This window comes from Eucyclogobius newberryi, unplaced genomic scaffold (genome assembly GCF_026437365.1).
Source record: "Eucyclogobius newberryi isolate DKJ021-1_F unplaced genomic scaffold, fEucNew1.0.hap1 SCAF_3, whole genome shotgun sequence".
NCBI classification, from domain to species: Eukaryota; Metazoa; Chordata; class Actinopteri; order Gobiiformes; family Gobiidae; genus Eucyclogobius; species Eucyclogobius newberryi.
The window spans coordinates 33,436,007-33,463,629 of record NW_027315945.1 but is presented as its reverse complement, the minus strand read 5'-3'; the positions used below and the strand labels follow the sequence as shown (position 1 = coordinate 33,463,629).

General features: G+C 43.1%; 3 protein-coding genes across 3 annotated transcripts in view; 2 read left to right on the top strand and 1 right to left on the bottom strand.

Annotated features, from left to right (window-relative positions):
* Nucleotides 1–1,681: 1,681 nt before the first annotated feature.
* LOC140374140 (uncharacterized) lies at nucleotides 1,682–5,028 on the top strand. The gene is made up of 4 exons (XM_072460947.1): nucleotides 1,682–1,859; nucleotides 1,935–1,957; nucleotides 2,034–2,115; nucleotides 3,800–5,028. The coding sequence occupies exons 1-4, from the start codon at nucleotides 1,694–1,696 to the stop codon at nucleotides 4,057–4,059; spliced, it is 531 nt and encodes a 176-aa protein (XP_072317048.1). The 5' UTR covers nucleotides 1,682–1,693; the 3' UTR covers nucleotides 4,060–5,028.
* On the bottom strand, nucleotides 4,451–12,842 carry LOC140374578 (CD27 antigen-like). Its single transcript, XM_072461513.1, has 6 exons — nucleotides 12,830–12,842; nucleotides 12,454–12,576; nucleotides 6,355–6,504; nucleotides 5,481–5,534; nucleotides 5,311–5,406; nucleotides 4,451–4,578 (listed from the first exon to the last, which is right to left on the bottom strand). The coding sequence occupies exons 1-6, from the start codon at nucleotides 12,840–12,842 to the stop codon at nucleotides 4,451–4,453; spliced, it is 564 nt and encodes a 187-aa protein (XP_072317614.1).
* Nucleotides 12,843–22,586: 9,744 nt separating this feature from the next.
* tnfrsf1a (tumor necrosis factor receptor superfamily, member 1a) overlaps nucleotides 22,587–27,623 on the top strand; it is a 43,427-nt gene continuing 38,390 nt past the window's right edge. The window contains exon 1 of the mRNA XM_072460523.1: nucleotides 22,587–22,681. The gene's annotated coding sequence lies outside the window, so the exon portion shown is untranslated. The remainder of the gene's footprint in view (nucleotides 22,682–27,623) is intronic.

The following is a 27,623-nucleotide window of genomic DNA, read 5'->3' as shown; positions in this document are numbered from 1 at the left end:
GTAGTAGGACATGTGTCTCCTGCAGATAGAGACACGTCACACAAGTGTTTCTCCTTCTCGCTAAATCCTGACGTCCTGATTAAGTCCCAGGTCTCTTTAGTCCTCGTTTAAGACTCAGACCATCAAACACTCTCATGACGTGACCGACAAACAGACACATCCACAGAGGAAGTGTTGCTAAGATTATACATGTTACTTCAAAACAGTTGCACTCAAGGATGTAATATGTACAACAACCAGACGTGCGATTCGTCCGTGGAGTCGGTAAAGTACTTTTTTGCCCCGTTCCAGATTTGCACTTGACGGTGGAGAAGAACTGCAGCATCACGTCCGACCTCCGCTGCATGTGTGAGGAGGGCTTCACCTGCGTCGACCCGGGATCTGTGTCGGGAAACTGCAAGAACTGTCAGAGAATCACACTCCTGGCCACCACCGGTAACTATGAACCACGACCCAGCTGAGAGACGGGAGAAACTCAGAGGTCAGAGGTCAAACAGGCACGTTTCAGGCACGTTTTCTAAGTCAGATGTTTGTTAGATCCATGCGAGGCAACAAAGACAACGTTCAGGGCAGAGGTTTGTAGAATGGTCTAAAACTGTACTCGAGTAATAGTAGAAAAAGCTTCAGTTGTAGTCATCTGGACTCAGTTTGAAAAAATAGACGTTTCGACTCTCATCCAAGAGTCATTGTCAATAAAAGAATTTAGATCGAGAACTCCGATATTAATACTGTTCTGTGGTAAGACCCACCCATTGGGCGGAGCCTTCCTGAAGTAGAAAGAGTACTCGAGTAAGATTAAGAGAGTATTTGTGAATAATAAATAATGTGCAAAATCTGGTGTTTTCAAAAGATAAACTCAAGAATGAGAAAAAATGAATCTTATCAGAAGGAGCGGCGGGAAAAAACCACAAATGTTCAAAGTCTAAAAGTACTGTTTACTCTGTCAAACGAGTAAAAGTATGTGCTCCAAAAGCGACTGTACTAAGAACAATTTTATGAAAACTTAAATATAAAACCCTGCTCTGCTATTGGGCTAATTGTTTGAGAACAGTTGGAATATTGTTTTGATTTATTTCAGGGACAGAGCATATTGATCCATATTTACATGCAAATATACCACAGCGCTGTCTTTCATCCTTAGGACAGATGTTAAGTGTCATTTACTCTGACATGCAATAAACAAAAGAACCAAGAGGCGAGAGTCCAGCGAGGGAGCAGCAGGGGACAGCAAGGGGACAGCAAGGGGACAGCATTTAGAAACTGACAAGGGAAAGTCGAGTGTTCCAGGTTCAAATTAGAGATGTCAAAAGTATTCAAATCAAATAATACACTAGATCCTACAGTTTTTTAAACGATTGTGCCTTTACAATTATTTTGTAATATTGGTAATTTTAATTGAAATGTTGGTATCAAAATCGATATCAAGAATCAAGTATATTCCAGATTAAAATTGATTGTGACGTTTTAGTATCATGAAAACACAATAAATAAATGTTTATTTTCTTTCTCTTTGAAGCTGCCACGAGGACACAGCCCTGCAGCTCCTCCAGGTGAGTCAGCTTTTTATTTCAATGATTCAACCTTCAAATAATGTTATTATTGCCCACATTTGTTCCACTCATGTGTTTCTTCTCCACATCAGGTGCGGCCCAGAGGAGGGTGAGCCTAGATTTGATTCATTTATGATTTGGAAATGCACTGTGGTCAAATGACAGAAGGTTTAAGCCTGCGTCTCTTGCGGTCAGACAAATCCAAGCAGCTGATGGTCATCCTGTGCCCGCTGCTGGCCGTCGTGGGCATCGCCTTGGTGCTGCTGTTCTGTTTGGGATGCCCGGGACACGAGACGCGCTTCAAGCAAGGTGCGTCCTCACATTTAGGCCCAGTTTTCATACGTTTTTGGACAAAGACGAGTGACGTATTCAATCTTTTTTCAGCCGTGAAGAAGCTGTGCAGTGTGGTGAGCGTCCCTCTTCTCATGATTCCACTCAATCCACTTATGGATCATTTACCATGGTTTTGTTTTTCCCCAGCAGGAAGCTCAAGAGGTGGAGCACGTGACGAGACAGACGTCCTGCGAGAAGCAACAGGAGGTCCCCGTGGCAACAGCTAACATGGGTAGGCGGAGTTTCTAGGCGGAGTTTGCATGTTCTCCCTATTTTCCCAGAGTTGGTTTAATTTTCATCCAAAAACGGTGTAAAAAAGTTAAAAAACTTAGTGGAGTTCAGAAACTAAACGCCTCCTGTGAATGAGAGCAAATTATGAATGGAATTATATCGGCTTTTTTGTGTCTGGATTTGAATTGCAATGGTTCTTTTTGACAAAATAAAAATAGTTTTGTAAAATAAAAAATAAAAATCTATTAATAAACATTATGTCAATGAATCAGAAAAATGAGATGATATAAAAAGCCTTCTCTTTGTGTCACAGCAAAACTGATACATTTGAATGAATTATTATTACCCATTTAGACACAACATTTTGGCCAAATCTTTCTTCCTCTTGATCCGGGGCCGCTTCGCAGGGCCAGTAGTCTCAGCAGGAATTTCCAGACTTCCACCACCCCAGACACTTCATCCCGTAGCATTCCCAGGCCACAAAGACCCCTCCCTCCAGCGTGTCCCGGGTCTTCCCTCCTCACAGTTGAGACCCTGTTTTGAGCCTAATCCATTTTGTGAAATGTTTCTAAAGGTGTTTAAAGTGAAGCACTGGAGGTTCTTACTCCATGTACAGCCCTCGTGCCATCGTCTGGATGACCCACAAGTGTCTGTAGTAGAACAATCCCCCCTCTCTCCACAATATGGAAACGTGTGTGTGTGTGTGTTTGTGTGTGTGTGTGTGTGTTTTATGTTTGTTTTTGTTGTTTTATGTTTAAAACATAATTAGTAAAAAAGGAAAAAGTGTTTTTAACCCACACACTCTGTGAGGTTATTAAACTGTATTTATTTTAATCACATTATTTTATAAAAAATCAGGCAGATCTTGAATTTAGGCAGATCTTGCATGGTTCAGTGGGTGGGAGGGCTCAGCTGTGATGGTTTTAGTCTTCCTTTTAGTTGCTTGATTGTGTAGACAGCATCTCTGTTCTGGCTAAATGACATTTGGCCGTCCATCAGGACCCTCCATGTTCTTGAGGTCAATTTTTGTCTGCAGCTGCAGAACACCTGGACTTTGGGGACATTAAACTCAAAGGAGCTGTCCTCAATCACAATACAATACAATACAATACAATACAATACAATACAATACAATACAAAAAAGCATTCATTTTAGGTCCTGAGGTCCACAGAGTCTGAGATGGTTCATATGGCACTAACATATCCAAGATGTACTTTGGTGCTAGGCCATGGAGAGACTTGTACACAAGCAGAGCTGCTTTAAAGTCTATTCTCTGAGCCACAGGGGCCAGTGCAGAGATCTGAGAACAGGACTAATGTGATGGTACTTCCTGGTTCTAGTCAGGACCCGAGCAGCAGCGTTCTGGATGAACTGCAGCTGTTTTAAGGATGTTTTAGTCCTGGTTTAGTCCCAGTTTGGTTCCAGTTTCAATGTGGTGAATTGAAGTGTGAGTGCAGCCTTAGTCTACTTCTTCCTCACGCCTGCGACCAAGCCACTTTTTCAAACTATATAAAGGATGTTTTAAACTTGATTTATTGATTTATGTTCCTGTATAATTATAGCTATAAAGCGCCACATCATTGGTGAAGTCCAACTGTCACTCATTCAGATCATGACTTAAACCATTACGAGGCATTTATCGCTTCACTTAAAAAACTCATGATCATGTTTTTGCTTTGACCAGGTCCGGTGCACGTCCACAACCCTGGCACAGTCATCTTCAGCCTCATCGGAGAGATCATGGGTCAGATCGGAGAGAAGAAGGAAGAGCGAACAGACGTGGAACATTCTAGTGGCGATGAAGAGTCCTACGTGTGTCAGCCCACCCCGTCTCCCTCCGTCCCCCTGTCCGAGGAGGAGCACCCCGGGGAGCTCCACAGCGCCTTCTTCCCCTCGCAGGAGCAGGGCAAGGACAGCCGGGTGTCCATGGAGGAGCAGCTGTGACACTCAAAGACTACGGACAATACGACCTGCGCAATGTGAACGAAACAGGGCCGTTCTTTTCAGTCACTGAGACGTGTAAAGGTGCTACAGGTTTAACTCTGAAACATGCAGGTGTTCAAGAGAAGCAAAATGTACAATGGTGTGAGTCTTGACAAAGGTAAACATTCACGGCTCAGTCTTTTATATACAACAGTAAATACATCTAAAGTGTACAATAGTACATACCAACATGACATTACATCGTTCTCTTTCAGGTTCTCGCTCGCGTTCCTCTCGGGGAAACGGCTTTTCATTTTCTAACAGTTCAAGTATTGAAGTGTTTTCTGGTCTTTCGTCCGTCTGTTTCATGATTGGTTGTTTGGGTTTTGTCTCAGACTTTGATGGGTTGGTTTCATTTGTACACCTCCTGGACCGGCTTGCACGCCTCCTCCTCGTCCCCCTCGTCCCCCTCGTCCCCCTCGTCCTGCGGGTGGTACAGCGAGACTGGAGCGGGCACGGGTTTTCTAACGAGGCAGTAATCTGAGCATAAAACAAACGAGCAATCAATTAAACATTAGCATTCACAATTATTCAAGGTCAGAGGTCAATACAACTCCATGAACAAGTTTCTGCTTTAAAGAAATAACCAAACGATGCGACCAGAACGACATCAAAACATCTGCATTTTGAGAGTTAAAAGGCAAATTCTATCATAAAAATGTGCCCCGCCCTCCACCCCAATGTGGGTAATTAGATCATGTGTAGTCCTGGATGATACTAAAGCGTAATAAAGCGTAATAAAGTGAAATAAGGTGTAAAAAGGTGTAATAAAGAGTAATAAAGTGTAATAAAGAGCAATAAAGAGTAATACAGTGTAATAAAGTGTAATAAGGTGTAATAAAGAGTAATAAAGTGTAATAAGGTGTAATAAAGAGTAATAAAGTGTAATAAAGTATAAGGTGTAATAAAGAGTAATAAAGTGTAATAAAGTATAAGGTGTAATAAAGCGTAATAAAGCGTAATAGTGTAATAAAGTTTAATGAGGTGTAATAAAGTGTAATAAGGTGTAATAAAGAGTAGTAAAGTGTAATAAGGTGTAATAAAGTGTAATAAAGCACAATAAAGTGTAATAAAGTGTAATAAGGTGTAATAAAGTAGTAAAGTGTAATGAAGAGTAATAAAGCGTAATAAAGTGTAATGTGGTGTAATAAAGCGTAATAAAGCATAATAAAGCGTAATAAAGTGTAATAAAGCATAATAAAGCGTAAACACCTTTGAGCCAGATCAGCAGGGGCTTTATCTTGGTCACAATCACCAGAGCGAGGCCGACGCACAGCAGGCCGATGATGATCAGGAACCAGGCCGTGTCTGCGACAATGGAGTCGTAAGGCCTCACTTATGGATACAACGACTTATTTCAAAGATGATCTTGTTTTGTTTACCTTGGATTGGTTTTGTCGCCTGCAGAGTCGGTCGCACTTCGTGTTTGGAAACCGCTGTGAGCGAAAATAAATGATTAATCATAATGCAATACTTCCTCTTCATTATTTCCTTCCTTTGGTCATTTTTGCTGAGCGTTGCCGACAGAGAACTCCATTGAGAAGCTGCAGATGTTGAAAAATACTCAGTATAACCCATTTGTCCAAGATAATGGCAACGTTGCTAAAAGAAACCTATTTTTCCTGCTCTCAACTCTTAACTGTTGCCGTTTCCCGTCCGTTACCAGGCCACATCATTTCAGTGGTCATCCGAGTCGTAGTCATGAATTAAAATGGGAGAAGTTTTCAGAAAAAGAAACCAACCGCTGGAGAAAATGTGGTAAGGAAGCCCATCATTACACTGTTTCTGGAACTGTCCTGTCACTGAAATTATAGACGTAGACCAATAAAGCGCCATCATCCCACTTGATTTCAGAACTAAATATTTGGGCCATAAATCTGCTGCCGTGGACACAATGCATGGATACCATTGGATACCTTTGGATACCTTTGGATACCTTTGGATACCTTTGGATACCTTTGGATACCTTTGGAGCATGATTTTAGGCAGGGAATAAGGCCATCACAAAGAAATGGATGACTCAAATTGTGCCTACAAGCAAGGACTGGACGGACATTATAATGGAAATATGGAAAATGATTTTTTTTTTTTTAATCCCATTTGGACTTTTTAATGTTTGATATTTTTGCTTGGAAAATATTGCAAAAAAATAAATAAATGAAACTGTCACTAATATGAATGATCAAGTGTAACATTTGACTGCCTACTGCCCCCATCTGAGAGAGGGACGTCCCATCAGCGCACCATGTGTCACACCTGTAGTACTGCGGGGGGCAGCAGGTGGCGCTGTTGTGGTTGGTATCGCTGTACAGTAGTCGCATGCTTCGTTTTCACAGGCAAACCCAGCTTTGCACCGGCACACGGCGTTGCGAGTGGCGTTGCACTGCGAGACAATCTCCATGTTTTCTGCAACACAAACAAATAAAACGTTGTAAATAATCTTCTGTTTGAATATTTTTCATGTTTTTTTCATATTTTAACTTGTTTCGCTGCAAATCGTGTCGCGCTCAATGACTGTAAAGTGATTCTGAAACCAGTGGAGCTCATGTGAGGTCAAGATTCTACAGTTCTGAGTTGACGTTGAGGGGAAGAAAGAAAGAAAAAAAGGTAGAATTTACTGTTTGTTTTTTCGATGATTAAACTGCAGTTGTTTTGTCGTGGTTTGAGGTCAGTTTGAGTCTTTTCACACGAAACATATCACAAAAATGTAGAGTGTTTGTTTCTACAGAGCCAAACTGGGCTGTTCTCACAAGACTTTAAAGATGCCCTCTGTAACGTTTCTTCTTGTTGCCATGGAGATGCTGTTGCTTTTCCTGGGATGTGTCGCATGTCATTTAAACCCATGTATCTCTACCATGGATCGATTACAGCTCTATTTACCTTATTGTCTGCACTATAAGGCGCACTTAAAAGCCTTTAATGTTCTCAAAAAACAACAATGTGCTTTATAATCCAGTGCGTCTTATTTATGGATGAATTCTGGTTGTGCTTTACTGACCTTGAAGCCATTTTGTGCGGTACATGTTTTGTTTTGCTTAATGTGCCTTATAGTCCGGTGCGCCTTATATATGAAATATGATCGAAAATAGACCATTCATTGACAGTGCGCCTTATAATCCAGAGTGCGCCTTATAGTGCGGAATATACGGTACCTGGAGACAAGCAGCTGACGCCAGAAGGTATCTTGTATTTTTTTTAACAAACACAAGATAGACACGGCTAATGCCATACCGTGGAGCATTTCAGGCAAAGCAGTAACATTTCATAAAGCAGGGGGAAAGGTTACTGTAAGCGCCATTTTACCTGGTTAATGTGTGGCATCATTAATTCAACAATTAATAATAACTCATTTGTTTAAAAGAAGTTTTGATACGTGTGCACGTTTTGGACATTTGGGGGCGCACGACTGTTACCTGGAAGTTTTTCTCTGTTGTAAACTTTGTAAAATAACGAGAGAAGGCTGGTCGTTTTTTTCGTCCTACGCGTAAAACAGCTCATGCAGTAATCATTTAACAAAGAGGTTAAAATTAAGACGCAAATTAGCCTCTAGAGTTATAAAAAGTGTACTCAAAAAAAGCCAGTATTACACACATAATACTGGTCATTAGGTTTCACTACTAATACTATTGCACACTGCAACACGATTCTACAGAGATAAGTCAGAGAATCAGCACAGCTGGTAAAAACACAGTTCTAGTTTTCAAATAAATAAAAACCTATGCCTGTGCTGTGTAAGAAAGGGTTTTCACTTTGACACGAGACAGAGCACATACTTTAAAATGCACACGACTTAAGGAGAAACCGGTGATAGATGTGTATTGACAGTGTTTTGGTGTTATCAGCGTGGTGGTTTTCAGTCGGATGTGCGGGGGCCTCACGCACAGGTGTTCAGAGCTACAGGGTGAAATAGGACAGAGACTTTCTGCTTGTGCCGCTGTAAAAATGAGATCAAACGCTTCAGACAAACGCGCTCTCGCTTCATGTGACATTTATAAATGTTAAACTCATGTTATTTCCACTGTTTACAGCTTAATAATTGCGGTTTCCCCTGTAAATGCGACAGACTCGGGGGTTACACGCTCTGATTTTTCACACCGAGTCTGACTCTTGAGTATCAGTGGAGTCTAGACCAGGACTGAACCTGAAGGATGTTCCACAACAACTGGGACTAAACACGGAGCTAAAGCGGGACTAGACCAGGACTAGAACAGGGCCAGCGTGAACATGTCCAAAGTGAATAAGTTTGTCTTTTGTGGAATATTATAGAAGCAACGAAGCTTAAAAAATGACCAAGTGCACTGTCCCAGTTTGGTCCCGGTTTAGTCCCGGTTTAGTCCTGGTTTAATCCTGGTTTAATCCTGGTTTAGTCCTGGTTTGGTCCTGTTTAGTCCTGGTTTGGTCCTGGTTTGGTCCTGTTTAGTCCTGGTTTGGTCCTGGTTTTGTCCTGGTTTGGTCCTGATTTGGTCCTGGTTTGGTCCTGGTTTGGTCCTGGTTTGGTCCTGTTTAGTCCTGGCTTGGTCCTGGTTTTGTCCTGGTTTGGTCCTGGTTTGGTCCTGGTTTTGTCCTGGTTTGGTCCTGGTTTGGTCCTGGTTTGGTCCTGGTTTGGTCCTGGTTTTGTCCTGGTTTAGTCCTGGTTTGGTCCTGTTTAGTCCTGGTTTGGTCTTGGTTTAGTCCTGGTGTGATCCTAGTTTAGTCCTGGTTTGGTCCAGGTTTAAGCCCAGTTTATTTTTCAGGTCGACTTTGTTTGGTCTTGTTCTGGTCCACATTTACGTCAGAGTTTTGTCCCAGTTTAGTCTAAACTATGACTTAAGAATACTTGGATTCCTTTGGACATTTCGTTGATTTTATTCAAGTGCATATTAGTTACAAAAATATCATTTCTCACGTTCACCTCCAAACACTGTTGTTATGTCGAGAACATTGTCGGTTCTTTGTACTTTGTCAAAATAAATATACATATTTTTCCTTTTTCTTCCCTCCTGCAAAGTTCATTCAGGTTTAATCCTATGACACTGCAGCAGGTCAAATATCACCGAGCGTTCCATAGTACCTCAGAAAGTAACGCAGTACAAGTAGAGGCAGGACATGGATAATACTGCAATTGCTGTCTTTACTTCAAAAAGAAACATACATACAATGCAACCTCTCAAACCACAGGATAAAGTTGTATTTCTGTACATTTGTGGTTAGTTTTATGGTCCAATCACTCATTTTGTGCTGGATTTGAACTTCAACTTGAAAACATTTACTGGCACATTTAACCAAATTCCAGATAGATTCATTAAAATACTGTAAAACGTGCAAGTTTCACGGCAGGGTGGGATGAAATGCGACCGCTCAAAGACCATCTGTGGCACCGGGGCGACCGTTTGAGAAGCGCTGCCCTATCGCTCTCTTTCTGACTGTCTCCCACCATCAAAGCTCGAGTCGGAAAGCCCCTCAGGTTTCTACGGTAAACGTCTGTGAAATGATTGAGCGCAGAGACTTTGCTGAGTAACTTACGGCTCTCTGGCTCTGATGAATCGATCGTCCGTGACAGAGCAACGCGATGATTCACACGCGGCGACGCACACGCCGTAGCAACGCATGTTTAATATTTCACAAGACGTTTCTGAATCAGCACATCAGCACATCAGACACCTGGGACTTGAGTAAACAACGTCACAATTCAATAAATAAAGGATCTGAAATGCCACGTTTTTTCATTTCGTTGGCGTGATTGATGGGCCAGTCACAATAACACATTTTAACACGTTGCAACAGAAATTATGATAAAAAAATTTCACTTTATGCCACTAAAACCATAAACTTAAAGTGCCTCTGACAGTTTAGACGACTCATTGAGCTAAAATGCAGTTAATATAAATGTATTTCGAATTGTGCCAACAATTTTAAAAATGCCATCACAGAAAAGCTCATTTTTTAGGTTTAGAATTTCACTTCCTGTTTGTAATCGATGACATCACACTGTGAAATTACCCAGCAAACACCGGGCAAAAACTCATCTAATGTCACAATTTTTTTCATTTGACAAACAAAAATATATGAGAGCAACTTTATGTTGTTGAATTCATGTTTAGAAGGTCAAAACATGTGTTTCTGCGTGTGAATTATGTGTAAACTTTGGATGGCATGAGTGTGATGTCACTTCCTGTCATTTTCTACAGATTTTCTCCAGAAATACTTTGCTCGATTGGTGTAAAACTATCATTTATTTGTATTTGTAACAGGTATAAATACACCAAATAAAGTCAAAATTACAACATAATACGCACTTTAGAGCTGGATAATTGTTCTAAATAAAGAGTATTGGTATAAACATAAACACTAAAGTACTTCGTTAGTACCTTTACTTATTGTTACTTTTTCAACCCTTTACAACAAAAAAGAACGACAATTTCCTCACTATTGCAAAGAATGATCTCCTGAAAAAGGGAGTATTTGGTTTCACCTTAACTATCCTCTTTTTCAGTCCTGTAATGGGCTATCGGCCTCCTGTTGTACCTGTTGTGCTCTCCCTCCTCCCTGAGTGCCTGATCAGCATCCGAATGCTCTGGGCGTCGACCTCTCCAGGGATTCAAAACTCCATTATAAACGGCCGAAAGGTTGAATCTTAACCCACCGTTTCTGTTTAAAAATATTTTCAAGAAGATTGTTTACTGTGACGGACTTAAAGATTAGAGTGTGTCTCAGTAGTACTGCAGGAGTTAAACACATGTTGGGTTTCCATGGTTTCTGAGGACGTGACTTTGACTTACGTTCATTTCCTGGAGACGGACCCCAACCTTAACCATACGTGCCACTAGCCTGACGTTAACCTAAACCTAAACCTTTACAGTTCAACCCACATCTTTTGTTTGTGTGTGTGAGGGGCTTTATGGGGGTCTTCTTTGCCTTTAATCTTTAGTCCATTAGCGGCTCAATGGTGACTTTCTTGACCCAGATTTGTATTAGTCGACTGATTATCTTATTTCGATTATAAAGGTCATAAAGGGAAGGACTGAGTTGTGCTGAAGATTTGGTAGTGAGTTTTATCGTGTCTTTTTTGCACATAAAAAATACACTGTTTACGTTTCTATTTGTAGTTGCCTTGCATGGCCTCCTGTGCACTCTACGCTTTTTGTGCAGTTTTCAATGTGTTTCGGGTGCAACATGCAGCTACTGATCAAGAAGATGTTTGGTCGCCTACACTCTTCTGTCAGTCCATTCTCCAGGAAGTGGAACCGAGTGAGACTCATTTTTGCAGTTTTACGCACATTTTAGTCCGGCCCTGGTCAAGACCTGGTTTGGGGTCAGCTCTATGTTCCCACAGCTCTATGTTCTCACAGCTCTATGTTCTCACAGCTCTATGATCCCACAGCTCTATGTTCCCACAGCTCTATGTTCTCACAGCTCTATGTTCCCACAGCTCTATGATCCCACAGCTCTATGTTCTCACAGCTCTATGATCCCACAGCTCTATGATCCCACAGCTCTATGTTCTCACAGCTCTATGATCCCACAGCTCTATGTTCCCACAGCTCTATGTTCTCACAGCTCTATGTTCCCACAGCTCTATGATCCCACAGCTCTATGTTCTCACAGCTCTATGTTCCCACAGCTCTATGATCCCACAGCTCTATGTTCTCACAGCTCTATGATCCCACAGCTCTATGATCCTACAGCTCTATGTTCTCACAGCGCTATGATCCCACAGCTCTATGTTCTCACAGCTCTATGATCCCACAGCTCTATGTTCCCACAGCTCTATGTTCTCATAGCTCTATGTTCCCACAGCTCTATGTTCTCATAGCTCTATGTTCCCACAGCTCTATGTTCCCACAGCTCTATGATCCCACAGCTCTATGTTCCCACAGCTCTATGTTCCCACAGCTCTATGTTCCCACAGCTCTATGTTCCCACAGCTCTATGATCCCACAGCTCTATGATCTCACAGCTCTATGTTCCCACAGCTCTATGTTCCCACAGCTCTATGTTCCCACAGCTCTATGATCCCACAGCTCTATGTTCCCACAGCTCTATGATCTCACAGCTCTATGTTCTCACAGCTCTATGTTCCCACAGCTCTATGTTCCCACAGCTCTATGTTCCCACAGCTCTATGTTCTCACAGCTCTATGTTCCCACAGCTCTATGTTCCCACAGCTCTATGTTCTCACAGCTCTATGTTCCCACAGAGCTCTATGTTCCCACAGCTCTATGTTCTCATAGCTCTATGATCCCACAGCTCTATGTTCTCATAGCTCTATGATCCCACAGCTCTATGTTCTCATAGCTCTATGATCCCACAGCTCTATGTTCTCATAGCTCTATGATCCCACAGCTCTATTTTTTTTTCCTTCTTTTTTGTACTTACCTTTGCTGCAGGCGTCGCAGATTTTGCATGTTCCCAGATTATAGGCGTCCGTGTAGCGTTGGCCGGTGCAGGGCTGACAGTCGATACGACACGTCTTCTTGTCACGTATTTTCATGTACTGACCTGTGGGCATTTGGAAAGAAACAAAAAGCCAACATTAGTGTATCGAATATATGAAAAATAAGTTTTGCACCGTTTTATCGCTCAAAGAAGAGCAGATAAAGTGATATTTCTGCACGGTTGCGTTTAATTTCACAGTCCATAGATCTTTGTGCGACACTTAAACCTCAACCATTTATTTATTAATTTAACATTTACAGGCACGTTTTAGTCACCGGGATGTAAAGTAGATGCTCTGTAAATGCTGTGGTTTTACCTGGGGGGCACATGTTGCAACAGAACTGAGGTGTGCCGCTGGGCCATGGGTATTGTGTCGGTCCACAGTGAAGAGAAAGCACCAGATCAACGAACACGAACGTCAACGTCAACGCGACGTTAAAGCGAGAGCAATCCATCTGTAAAGAAAAACAAAAAGGGTTAAATGTGTACATTTTCTTATTTGTACTTAACTTATTTTTCCACCTAAACCCAACCGTAATAAAATAAATGCTATCCAGAAGTGTTTGTGGTCGTAGCCCTCATCAGGGGCGTGGCTTGTATGGATGTGCGAGTGGACTTAGTAGTCTCCTTTAGTAGATAACATTTGCACACAGACGTGACACCTTTAAATACTGCTGAATGGAGTAAATAGTCTCACTTCATCGATCAATTCATTGCACAGATTAGCGCTCTGCGTCGTTAAATGACTGTATTTATAACTAACATCTAATCAATATAAACATGATCAAAGCCTTAGCTACAAATACAGACTCTGCACTACTGTTGCTTCTCTTCTCCTCTGCACATGCTCAGTTAGAGCTTCTCTTCTCCTCTGCACATGCTCAGTTAGAGCTTCACTTCTCCTCTGCACATGCTCAGTTAGAGCTTCACTTCTCCTCTGCACATGCTTAGTTAGAGCTTCACTTCTCCTCTGCACATGCTCAGTCAGGGCTTCACTTCTCCTCTGCACATGCTCAGTTAGAACTTCTCTTCTCCTCTGCACATGCTCAGTCAGGGCTTCTCTTCTCCTCTGCACATGCTCAGTTAGAGCTTCACTTCTCCTCTGCACATGCTCAGTTAGAGCTTCTCTTCTCCACTGCACATGCTCAGTCAGGGCTTCTCTTCTCCTCTGCACATGCTCAGTTAGGGCTTCTCTTCTCCTCTGCACATGCTCAGTCAGGGCTTCTCTTCTCCTCTGCACATGCTCAGTCAGGGCTTCGCTTCTCCTCTGCACATGCTCGTTCAGGGCTTCTCTTCTCCTCTGCACATGCTCAGTCACAGGTTTCTTCAGGGTGGTTTGATAACTTCCTGCTTCCGAAGAGTGCATACGCTTTTTTGCTCGCTCCGCTTGCTATCGCTGTTTTCCTTATTTATTTTGCTTTTTAATCAGTTTTTGTCTTCCAAACATTTTTGCTTTAGACTTTTTCAAGTAAACCAAGGATTTCAAGAACATTTTTCCAGTTTTAACGACATATCTGACGCCAGCGACATGTCCGGGAGAAGAAGGGAGAAAGACTGTGAACGCTGTCGGAAATATCAACAAGAAATTAATGAGCTGAAAACACGGATATTTGTTTTGGAATCTGAAAAAGTTCTTCACGATACCATTCCTGTGTCAACCGACGGTAAGACGAGCACACTTTTTACAAGAAAAACTGCTACTTTCAACCTAAACCGCAGTGACTCTGTGTCGTTTCCAAAACTGTCTAAAAACCAGAAAGACCAGGCTGTTTCTTGGAACAAACTTGGAGCAAAGCCTAAACGATACAAAGATAACGTGAAGTCACCTAAAATACAGCTCACCAGCAGATTTTTACCACTTTCAGAGATGGAATTAAATGAAAAAAGGAAAGATGACGTGGCCAAAATACAGCGAGGAGGATCTGTGCCAGGAGCCAAGGTCACGCAGATTGTTTTAGTTGGGGACGGCGCGATAAGTCACATGACGCATGAAAAGATAAACACACATTCTTTTCCAAGCGCCACTGTTTCTGAGATAACGTCACTCCTTCCAAATATTATGGCTAAGCATGGAGGAGCTAAACAGCTGATTGTGCACGTGGGTGCAGTGGACATGCGGCGGGAACAGACTGAAGTTTTGAAAAAAGACTTCTTGAAGTTATTCGACGTGCTTGATAAAATGGAAATCAAAACTTTCATAAGTGGACCTCTTCCAAACATCGACAGGAGGATAAAAAAGTTTAGCCGGCTTCTTCAGCTGAACACATGGCTGTCCAAAGAGTGTTCCCCGAGAGGACTACACTATATTGAGAACTTCTATCTATTCTGGAAACGAGAGGACCTGTTTAAGAGAAATGGCCCCCACATATGCAGAGGTGGAGTGAGGGTGCTGACAGAGAACCTGCTCCACGCTCTGAGGCATTGGACTGGGCCTGGACAGGGTCCTGAGCAGATAGTTAGAGAAGAGAGGAATGAGAGAAGAATTCCTGCTCCCTCAGCCAGAGACCGAGCCAATGTTTCAACATCAAAAGCACCACAACCTCAGCCTCCACCAAAGGATTCATCAGCAGCTGCTCCACCACCACCAGCAAAGGATTCAGCTCCAGCTGCTCCACATTCAGCTCCACCGCCTCCAGCAAAGGAACAATCTTCAAAGGCCTTGGACCCATCTGTGACAAGCCCAACAACATCCCTGTCATCGCCCCTGCCTTCACACCAGCCCTGGGTTCCCCCTGCAACATCTACTCCCACTAAAGATTCATCATTCTCCTTCTCATCTCCACTCTCACCCATGGGCCTTCCCAGCCATTTTGAAAGTCTGATCAAATCAGGCATTAAGATGGCTCCACTCACGCCCAATATAGCAAGGGCTATGACGACTACACCAACAAAAGCCCCACCACCCATCCCCCCTCGCCTCTCACCTGGTCCCAAACTCTCCTTGGCTACAAAAGCCCCACCACCCATCCAACCTCGCCTTTTACCTGGTATCTCCCATAGCTAGGATGCACTGGGTCTCAGCGTTGCCGGGACTTATTGTCACATTAAAAATCAAACCAACCCGGGGCCCTATGTAAAAAGAGCCCCCCCTAGTGTTATTTCTGTAGCCACACCATCACACAGATGGAAAAACAAAATGCGAGTCAGGCCCAATCTGAGAAATGTGATTCATATTCCCTGTGAAAAGATAAAGCCCAGTCCCACTGAAACTAGTCTGAAACCTGCTGTGCTAAATGTCAGATCCTTATGTAACAAATCTCTCTTAATTAATAATTTTATTTCTTCTTATAATCTTGATTTTATGTTTTTAACTGAAACATGGCTTGACAAAAACACAGGAAATGTAGTTCTGATAGAATCTGCTCCACCCAACTTTAAGTTTGAATCTGAAACACGAGAAAACAAAAAAGGGGGTGGAGTCTGTGCTGTCTTTAGAGATGAAATAATTACCCGCAGGTTGTCTTTTGGGGTGTTTTCATCATTTGAGTATGTATCCTTTAAAATGGAGCTAAAACGGTCTCCATCCATTCTCTTCATTGTTTTATACAAGCCTCCCCAGCACTGCCAAAGTTTTATTGATGATTTTACTGAGATGCTTTCAGTCATATGCACAGACTTTGATGGTTTGGTCATTACAGGTGATTTCAACGTGCATGTTGATAATATTTGTGACAGAAACGCTAAAGAGCTTGATGCTGTCCTTGAAACCTTCAGTCTTACTCAGCATGTGAGAGGCCCCACCCACAGCAAAGGACACACTCTAGATCTCATAAATACAAAGGGGGTAAATATTTCAAATGTTAATGTGATCGATGTTGCTCTGTCTGATCATTTCTGTGTCTTCTTTGACCTGTCTGTTTCTCCCCAACCTCCGGTTGGTCCTGCAGTTGTTCAGAGGAGACACATAAGTGATGGCACAGGTGCACTGTTTATGGAAATGATGAACTTTGAAAATGTCTCATGTTCTAATGTAAATGATTTGTTGAACTCTGTTACATCTAGTGTTTTGAATGTTCTGGACACCATCGCCCCTATAAAGGCTAAAATGGTTAAAAATAAGCAGAAGGCGCCGTGGAGAAATGATGATTCGGTCAGGGCACAGAAAAGGGAGTGCCGCAGGGCCGAACGGAAATGGCGCAAGTCAAAGCTCCAGGTTCAAAAAGAGATTTACAAAGAAAAGCTGAACATGTACAACCTAATCTTATGTAGAACTAGGGAAAGATATTTTTCTGAAATAATTGGAAGCTGCAGTAACAACTCGCGTGTCCTGTTTGCCACAGTAAACAGATTAACAAACCCTCCTGCTCAGCTGCCGTTAGAACTCATTTCCACATCCAAGTGTAATGAGTTTGCATTATTCTTTAATGACAAAGTTCAGGGCATTAAAAATGCTATAAATCCCACAATGCAAAAAATTAGCCTAAAACCACCAAGACACTTAGAGCTAACTCACTTTGCACCAGTAACTGACAAAACTGTCCATGAGATCATCACCAGTCTGAGTTCATCTACATGCTGCCTTGATGTGTTACCCACCAGATTTCTAAAGTCTGTGCTGAACAGTTTGTTAGCACCATTCACTCACATAGTTAACATGTCGCTTCAATCTGGAACATTCCCAATGTCTTTGAAAACTGCGGTCATAAAGCCTCTCCTAAAGAAGAGCAGTCTTGATGCCGCAGTACTGAGTCATTACCGGCCCATCTCTAATCTGCCATTTTGGGGCAAAGTCCTTGAAAAGGTTGTTTACCAACAGCTCACAGATTTCCTCTTAATAAACAACTCATTTGATGTTTTTCAGTCAGGTTTTAGACCTCATCACAGCACTGAGACTGCTCTTGTCAAGGTGACAAATGACATCCGCCTGAACACTGACACGGGCAAAGCCTCAGTCTTAATTCTGTTAGATCTGAGTGCTGCTTTTGACACTGTCGATCATGGGATCCTCTTACAGAGACTAGAGGACTGGGTGGGCATCACTGGCACTGCCCTAAACTGGTTAAGGTCCTATCTGGAAGACAGGAAGTACTTTGTTGAAATTGGTAGCTGTGTCTCAGACCACATGACCCTGACCTGTGGAGTGCCCCAAGGGTCAGTCCTGGGTCCCCTTCTGTTCAACCTCTACATGCTGCCGTTGGGTCAGTTGATACGCAGTGAAAATGTGTCCTATCACAATTATGCAGACGACACTCAGATCTATGTTTCACTATCGGCAGGTGACTATGGACCAGTAGATTCACTCTGTCACTGCATCCAACAGATCAGTTTGTGGATGCAAAACAACTTTCTCCAGCTGAACTCAGACAAGACTGAAATAATCGTTTTTGGCCCACAGAAACAAAGAGAAAGTGTTAGCGGTCACCTCCAGAGTCTCGCTCTAAAACCTACAAACCAAATTAGAAATCTGGGGGTAATAATGGACTCAGACTTGAACTTTAATAGCCACGTCAAATCAATAACATCAGCAGCTTTTTACCATCTAAAAAACATTGCCAAAATCAAAAATATACTGTCAAAACCAGATTTAGAGAGACTTATCCATGCGTTTGTCTCCAGTAGATTAGACTACTGTAACGGCCTGCTCACTGGTCTCTCCAAACGAGTTGTAAAACAGCTGCAGTACATCCAGAACGCTGCTGCTTGGGTCCTGACTAGAACCAGGAAGTATGATCACATTAGTCCTGTTCTCAGGTCTCTGCACTGGCTCCTGTGGCTCAGAGAATAGACTTTAAAGCAGCTCTGCTTGTGTACAAGTCTCTCCATGGCCTAGCACCAAAGTACATCTTGGATATGTTAGTGCCATATGAACCATCTCGGACTCTGAGGACCTCAGGGACCGGCCTCCTGCTGGTGCCCAGAGTCAGGACAAAACATGGGAATCTGCGTTTCAGTTTTATGCAGCTAAAATCTGGAACAGTCTTCCTGAAGATGTGAGACAGGCTTCTACTCTGACAATGTTCAAATCTAAGCTAAAAACAGTTTTGTTTAGCTGCGCATATGACTGAAAGGATTTTTTCTTTGCACTCTTCTCTTTTGTTTGTGATTTTATTAGTTTAGAAAATCAGTTGGAATGATAATTTTTAATTTAGTTAATTTTATTGTATTTCTGTTTCTGTAATTTCTTTGTGATTTGAATGCATTTTTCCTGCTGTGAAGCACTTTGAATTGCCTTGTGTATGAAATGTGCTCTACAAATAAACTTGCCTTGCCTTGCCTTGCAATGTGTTTGAGGCTGTGTGGTCCTCAGAGCATGTGCAGAGCTCTAAAAGAAGCTGCTGTCCACTCTGGTTCTAAAAGCTCATGTTAGAGAGCATGAACGGGCCTGAACACAGACTGATCAGCTGCAGGAGAAGAAGAACCAAGCTTCCCGCGCAGTAATGCCCGGCTGCCTGTAGAGGCCACTAAAAGTCACTGTGAGTTCAGCCGAGCTTCAGCAGCAGAAGTGAGGGGAAAACAGGCTTAATTGGATATATTTTAGAACCATTCATACATAATTGTGAGTGACAGACCGTCATTTTAGATTGTATAGGTCAATCACTGCTTGCCTTGATTGCCCTGACCGCACGCCACTTACATTAGCATGTTTGTGGGTAGGTTTTGTTTATTTCCCCATGGTAATTAACTCTGATGCAAGTAGATGGAGTCCTGAATGTTGCATACATTATTTATTCAATACAGTACAGTTTTTCTAACAGATCGCCCGGTAATAACATCAACACTTTTTGGTTCCTGTGTTAAACATTATCTTCAATAAAATAATAAAAAAATCATAATTTATTTCTCCTGGGACTGTCCTTTTACTTTCAATGAAACTGTCTATGGACAAAACAAGCATACATCCTACAACATCAAAAGAATACACGTGTTTAAGTAACTGAAAAAGCATTTATTTCTTGTCGCTATAACTACTCTAAAGTCAGAAGACACAGCTCTTACCGTGTGTGTGACGAGACCCTCAGCACAGACTGAGCCGAGGACCAGAAGTCTCAGCTCATTATCTGTCAAATGTAGAGCGGTGACTCAAAGTGAGAACCTGCATTTGCCCTTTGTCAGTGTGAATAAGGTGAGTCTCAGCTGTCACTGCCCTCTGGCTGCAGACCACTGCTGCGCCGCACTGGGACTTTTCCACTGCACTCATTTCACACTCTACTGAAGTTTGATGTTTTGTTTACAACTGCAATTATGCAATTAAAATATAAGAACATAACTATAGTTCACCCTGGAGAGACAAAGAGACCACGAGAATGGACTGTTTAGCAAGCTTTATTCGCGAGTTATTTGGCGCTCAGACCCCGGCGGAAGACGTTGCAATCATGGGCACTCCATGATCTATTTGTATTAGATGTCTCCCCCCGGAGCCTGGAGACTGGTGGTGGTAGATGTGAAGAGGAGGTAGAAGATGAGGGGAATGTAGATGAGGAGCTGGGGAGGTGGTGGGTCGCAGTACGGTTTGAGCGGCCGAGCCATCTGCCTGAGGCTTAAATGCGACCGCCTGGTGCTGATTGGGAGCGGGGAGGAGTCACTGAGAGCGTTGATTGGGGATGAGGAGCAGGTGCGAGGGCCATGGTGCAGACGCCCCCTGACCTTTCACCCTACTTCTTTGGCCAGGAAAAACTGCATAACCTCTTTGGGATAAGCGCAGAAACCCTGAGAGTCTCTCAGACGGACAGGCGGGCGCCCGCTTGAGTGCGATGATGGCGCTGGGGAGAGGGGTCCTTCCATGGTGGCCTTGACGTAGATGGGTGGAGTTAGGTCTTCCAGGCTGAATTTACGCAGGCTTCATAACACCTCAATGTTATGTTTTCGATGTTTTATTTGACTGTGTTTGTGATCAAGTATGAGGCTCATTGTGCTCTTTCTGTGGCAGGGAAATGACTAAGTGAAAAGCCGATGCAAATTAAACTTACTGCAAATGTGACTCGTTATTATTAGTTTCATTTTAAGAAGTTTGACCGTAAAGAGACAACGTTTACTGCAAATTTAGCCCACTTTATTATATGTTTCATTTAAGATCTTTGACCGTAAATAGACAACAAAAGTTTAATCATAAGACTTCTGTGAACTCATTTAACAGTGCCACTCCAGTGCCACTCCAGTGCCACTCCAGTGCCACACTGGTGCCACTCCAGTGTCACTCCAGTGCCACACTGGTGCCACTCCAGTGCCACACTGGTGCCACTCCAGTGTCACTCCAGTGCCACACTGGTGCCACTCCAGTGCCACGCTAGTGCCACTCCAGTGTCACTCCAGTGCCACACTGGTGTCACTCCAGTGCCACTCCAGTGCCACTCCAGTGCCACTCCAGTGCCACACTGGTGCCACTCCAGTGTCACTCCAGTGCCACACTGGTGCCACTCCAGTGCCACGCTAGTGCCACTCCAGTGTCACTCCAGTGCCACACTGGTGTCACTCCAGTGTCACTCCAGTGCCACTCCAGTGCCACTCCAGTGTCACGCTAGTGCCACTCCAGTGCCACACTGGTGTCACTCCAGTGCCACTCCAGTGTCACTCCAGTGTCACTCCAGTGCCACTCCAGTGTCACTCCAGTGCCACTCCAGTGTCACTCCAGTGCCACTGCCAGTGCCACGCTAGTGCCACTGCCAGTGCCACTCTAGTGTCACTCCAGTGCCACTCCAGTGTCACTCCGGTGCCACTGCCAGTGCCACTGCGGTGCCACTCCAGTGTCACTCCAGTGCCACTCCAGTGTCACTCCAATGCCACTCCAGTGCCACGCTAGTGTCACTCCAGTGTCACTCCAGTGCCACTCCAGTGCCACACTGGTGTCACTCCAGTGCCACTCCGGTGCCACGCTAGTGTCACTCCAGTGTCACTCCAGTGTCACTCCAGTGCCACTGCCAGTGCCACGCTAGTGCCACTGCCAGTGCCACTCTAGTGTCACTCCAGTGCCACTCCAGTGTCACTCCGGTGCCACTCCAGTGTCACTCCGGTGCCACTGCCAGTGCCACTGCGGTGCCACTCCAGTGTCACTCCAGTGCCACTCCAGTGTCACTCCAGTGCCACTCCAGTGCCACACTGGTGTCACTCCAGTGCCACTCCAGTGCCACGCTAGTGTCACTCCAGTGTCACTCCAGTGCCACTCCAGTGTCACTCCAGTGCCACTCCAGTGCCACACTGGTGTCACTCCAGTGCCACTCCGGTGCCACTGCCAGTGCCACTCCGGTGCCACTCCAGTGCCACTCCAGTGCCACACCGGTGTCACTCCAGTGTCACTCCAGTGTCACACTGGTGTCACTCCAGTGCCACGCTAGTGCCACTCCAGTGCCACGCTAGTGCCACTCCAGTGCCACACTGGTGTCACTCCAGTGCCACTGCCAGTGCCACTCCAGTGCCACTCCAGTGCCACTGCCAGTGCCACTCCAGTGCCACTCCAGTGCCACTCCAGTGCCACTCCAGTGCCACACTGGTGTCACTCCAGTGCCACTGCCAGTGCCACTCCGGTGCCACTGCCAGTGCCACTCCGGTGCCACTCCAGTGCCACACTGGTGTCACTCCAGTGCCACCCTGAGTGGCACAGTGCACAGCTGCGACCTGTTCGTAAAGCGCGTGAGCGCGCACGGAAACCCAACACGAATGCACGTGCGCGCGTGCGCGTCGTGGCTTCTTTCGCTGGAGTAAATAGTTCTCTGTGATGGAGGAAGTAGCTTTTCAGAGTAGAATCTACAACACCTCAAAAAACACGTCACACGCAGCTTCATGCCCGGTGGCACAAGGGTTTGAGTGGCTCATGTGCACTAAACACTGTAAATACTGTAAATACTGTAAATACTGTAAATACTGTAAATACTGTAAATACTGCAGCTCTGGAGAAGGGCCAAACACAGTCTAAATGAGGACTTTAGGCTTCACGTGACCGGGTCATGGGGCCCAAGTCTGTTCCTGGTTCTGTTCCTGGTTCATTGCCCCGGGGCCATGCCAGAGACACTTCCTTCCTGACTGTCCGGTCCGGTCGCCCCGTGGACTGCGGGTGGTACAAGTCTCTTCTTAATTCCCTGAAGCCGCGCGCGCGTGACGCGGCGGCTTCCCGTCTGGCCCCGCCCCTCACGGCGCAAACAGCGTAAACCCGGAGCCTGTCGTCTCTAACGTGAACGTTTGAGGAAATGGAGCCCAGCTGAAGGAGCCGCCGTCCAGTCCGCGCCGCTCACACACGGTAAGTGACGGTAAAAGTGTCGCCGTGTGTCATTGTGGGAAAGTCAGATTCATATCGCGCGTGAGGCTGCGGCGTGGGCGGTTTGCGGCGCCGCTGCGAACAAACGAAACCAGAGCCGAGTCCGCGTAACTTTATTTACTCCTCATAGATAGGTCAAACCTGAGATGATACACACTTATTACAGCGAAACACACACTTATTACAGCGAACACACACTTATTACAGCGAAACACACACTTATTACAGCGAAACACACTTATTACAGCGAAACACACACTTATTACAGCGAAACACACACTTATTACAGCGAAGCACACACTTATTACAGCGAACACACACTTATTACAGCGAAACACACACTTATTACAGCGAAGCACACACTTATTACAGCGAAACACACTGAAACACACACTTATTACAGCGAAACACACTTATTACAGCGAACACACACTTATTACAGCGAAACACACACTTATTACAGCGAAACACACTGAAACACACACTTATTACAGCGAAACACACACTTATTACAGCGAACACACACTTATTACAGCGAAACACACACTTATTACAGCGAAACACACTGAAACACACACTTATTACAGCGAAACACACACTTATTACAGCGAAACACACACTTATTACAGCGAAACACACACTTATTACAGTGAAACACACTGAAACACACACTTATTACAGCGAAACACACACTTATTACAGCGAAACACACTTATTACAGCGAAACACACACTTATTACAGCGAAACACACACTTATTACAGCGAAACACACTGAAACACACACTTATTACAGCGAAACACACACTTATTACAGCGAACAGACACTTATTACAGCGAAACACACACTTATTACAGCGAAACACACACTTATTACAGCGAAACACACTGAAACACACACTTATTACAGCGAAACACACACTTATTACAGCGAAACACACACTTATTACAGCGAAACACACTGAAACACACACTTATTACAGCGAAACACACACTTATTACAGCGAAACACACACTTATTACAGCGAAACACACACTTATTACAGCGAAACACACTGAAACACACACTTATTACAGCGAAACACACACTTATTACAGCGAAACACACACTTATTACAGCGAAACACACTGAAACACACACTTATTACAGCGAAACACACACTTATTACAGCGAAACACACTTATTACAGCGAAACACACACTTATTACAGCGAAACACACACTTATTACAGCGAAACACACACTTATTACAGCGAAACACACTTATTACAGCGAAACACACACTTATTACAGCGAAACACACACTTATTACAGCGAAACACACTTATTACAGAGAAACACACACTTATTACAGCGAAACACACACTTATTACAGCAAAAACACACACTTATTACAGCGAAACACACGAAACACACACTTATTACAGCGAAACACACACTTATTACAGCGAAACACACTGAAACACACACTTATTACAGCGAAACACACACTTATTACAGCGAAACACACTTATTACAGCGAAACACACTTATTACAGCGAAACACACTGAAACACACACTTATTACAGCGAAACACACACTTATTACAGCGAAACACACTTATTACAGCGAAACACACTTATTACAGCGAAACACACACTTATTACAGCGAAACACACTTATTACAGCGAAACACACTTATTACAGCGAAACACACACTTATTACAGCGAAACACACACTTATTACAGCGAAACACACACTTATTACAGCTAAACACACTTATTACAGCGAAACACACACTTATTACAGCGAAACACACACTTATTACAGCAAAACACACACTTATTACAGCGAAACACACTTATTACAGCGAAACACACACTTATTACAGCGAAACACACACTTATTACAGCGAAACACACTTATTACAGCGAAACACACACTTATTACAGCGAAACACACACTTATTACAGCGAAACACACACTTATTACAGCGAAACACACACAAAACACACACTTATTACAGCGAAACACACTTATTACAGCGAAACACACACTTATTACAGCGAAACACACTTATTACAGCGAAACACACACTTATTACAGCGAAACACACTTATTACAGCGAAACACACACTTATTACAGCGAAACACACTGAAACACACACTTATTACAGCGAAACACACTTATTACAGCGAAACACACACTTATTACAGCGAAACACACACTTATTACAGCAAAACACACACTTATTACAGCGAAACACACACTTATTACAGCGAAACAAACTTATTACAGCGAAACACACGCTTATTACAGCGAAACACACACTTATTACAGCGAAACACACACTTATTACAGCGAAACACACACTTATTACAGCGAAACACACTTATTACAGCGAAACACACTTATTACAGCGAAACACACACTTATTACAGCGAAACACACTTATTACAGCGAAACACACACTTATTACAGCGAAACACACTTATTACAGCGAAACACACACTTATTACAGCGAAACACACTTATTACAGCGAAACACACACTTATTACAGCGAAACACACTGAAACACACACTTATTACAGCGAAACACACTTATTACAGCGAAACACACACTTATTACAGCGAAACACACACTTATTACAGCGAAACACACACTTATTACAGCGAAACACACACTTATTACAGCGAAACACACTTATTACAGCGAAACACACACTTATTACAGCGAAACACACACTTATTACAGCGAAACACACACTTATTACAGCGAACACACACTTATTACAGCGAAACACACACTCATTACAGCGAAATACAGCGGAACACACAGTTATTACAGCGAAACACACACTTATTACAGCAAAACACACATTTATTACAGCAAAACACACACTTATTACAGCGAAACACACACTTATTAAAGCGAAACACACACTTATTACAGCGAAACACACTTATTACAGCGAAACACACTTATTACAGCGAAACACACACTTATTACAGCGAAACACACTTATTACAGCGAAACACACACTTATTACAGCGAAACACACACTTATTACAGCGAAACACACACTTATTACAGCAAACACACATTTATTACAGCAAAACACACACTTATTACAGCGAAACACACACTTATTACAGCGAAACACACTTATTACAGCGAAACACACACTTATTACAGCGAAACACACACTTATTACAGCGAAACACACACTTATTACAGCGAAACACACTTATTACAGCGAAACACACACTTATTACAGCGAAACACACACTTATTACAGCGAACACACACTTATTACAGCGAAACACACTTATTACAGTGAAACACACACTTATTACAGCGAAACACACACTTATTACAGCGAAACACACACTTATTACAGCGAAACACACACTTATTACAGCGAAACACACTTATTACAGCGAAACACACACTTATTACAGCGAAACACACACTTATTACAGCGAAACACACTTATTACAGAGAAACACACACTTATTACAGCGAAACACACACTTATTACAGCGAAAACACACACTTATTACAGCGAAACACACGAAACACACACTTATTACAGCGAAACACACACTTATTACAGCGAAACACACACTTATTACAGCGAAACACACTGAAACACACACTTATTACAGCGAAACACACACTTATTACAGCGAAACACACTTATTACAGCGAAACACACTTATTACAGCGAAACACACTGAAACACACACTTATTACAGCGAAACACACACTTATTACAGCGAAACACACTTATTACAGCGAAACACACTTATTACAGCGAAACACACACTTATTACAGCGAAACACACTTATTACAGCGAAACACACTTATTACAGCGAAACACACTTATTACAGCGAAACACACACTTATTACAGCGAAACACACACTTATTACAGCGAAACACACACTTATTACAGCTAAACACACTTATTACAGCGAAACACACACTTATTACAGCGAAACACACACTTATTACAGCAAAACACACACTTATTACAGCGAAACACACTTATTACAGCGAAACACACACTTATTACAGCGAAACACACACTTATTACAGCGAAACACACTTATTACAGCGAAACACACACTTATTACAGCGAAACACACACTTATTACAGCGAAACACACACTTATTACAGCGAAACACACACAAAACACACACTTATTACAGCGAAACACACTTATTACAGCGAAACACACACTTATTACAGCGAAACACACTTATTACAGCGAAACACACACTTATTACAGCGAAACACACTTATTACAGCGAAACACACACTTATTACAGCGAAACACACTGAAACACACACTTATTACAGCGAAACACACTTATTACAGCGAAACACACACTTATTACAGCGAAACACACACTTATTACAGCGAAACACACACTTATTACAGCGAAACACACTTATTACAGCGAAACACACACTTATTACAGCGAAACACACTGAAACACACACTTATTACAGCGAAACACACACTTATTACAGCGAAACACACTTATTACAGCGAAACACACTTATTACAGCGAAACACACACTTATTACAGCGAAACACACTTATTACAGCGAAACACACACTTATTACAGCGAAACACACTTATTACAGCGAAACACACACTTATTACAGCGAAACACACTTATTACAGCGAAACACACACTTATTACAGCGAAACACACTGAAACACACACTTATTACAGCGAAACACACTTATTACAGCGAAACACACACTTATTACAGCGAAACACACACTTATTACAGCAAAACACACACTTATTACAGCGAAACACACACTTATTACAGCGAAACACACTTATTACAGCGAAACACACACTTATTACAGCGAAACACACACTTATTACAGCGAAACACACACTTATTACAGCGAACAC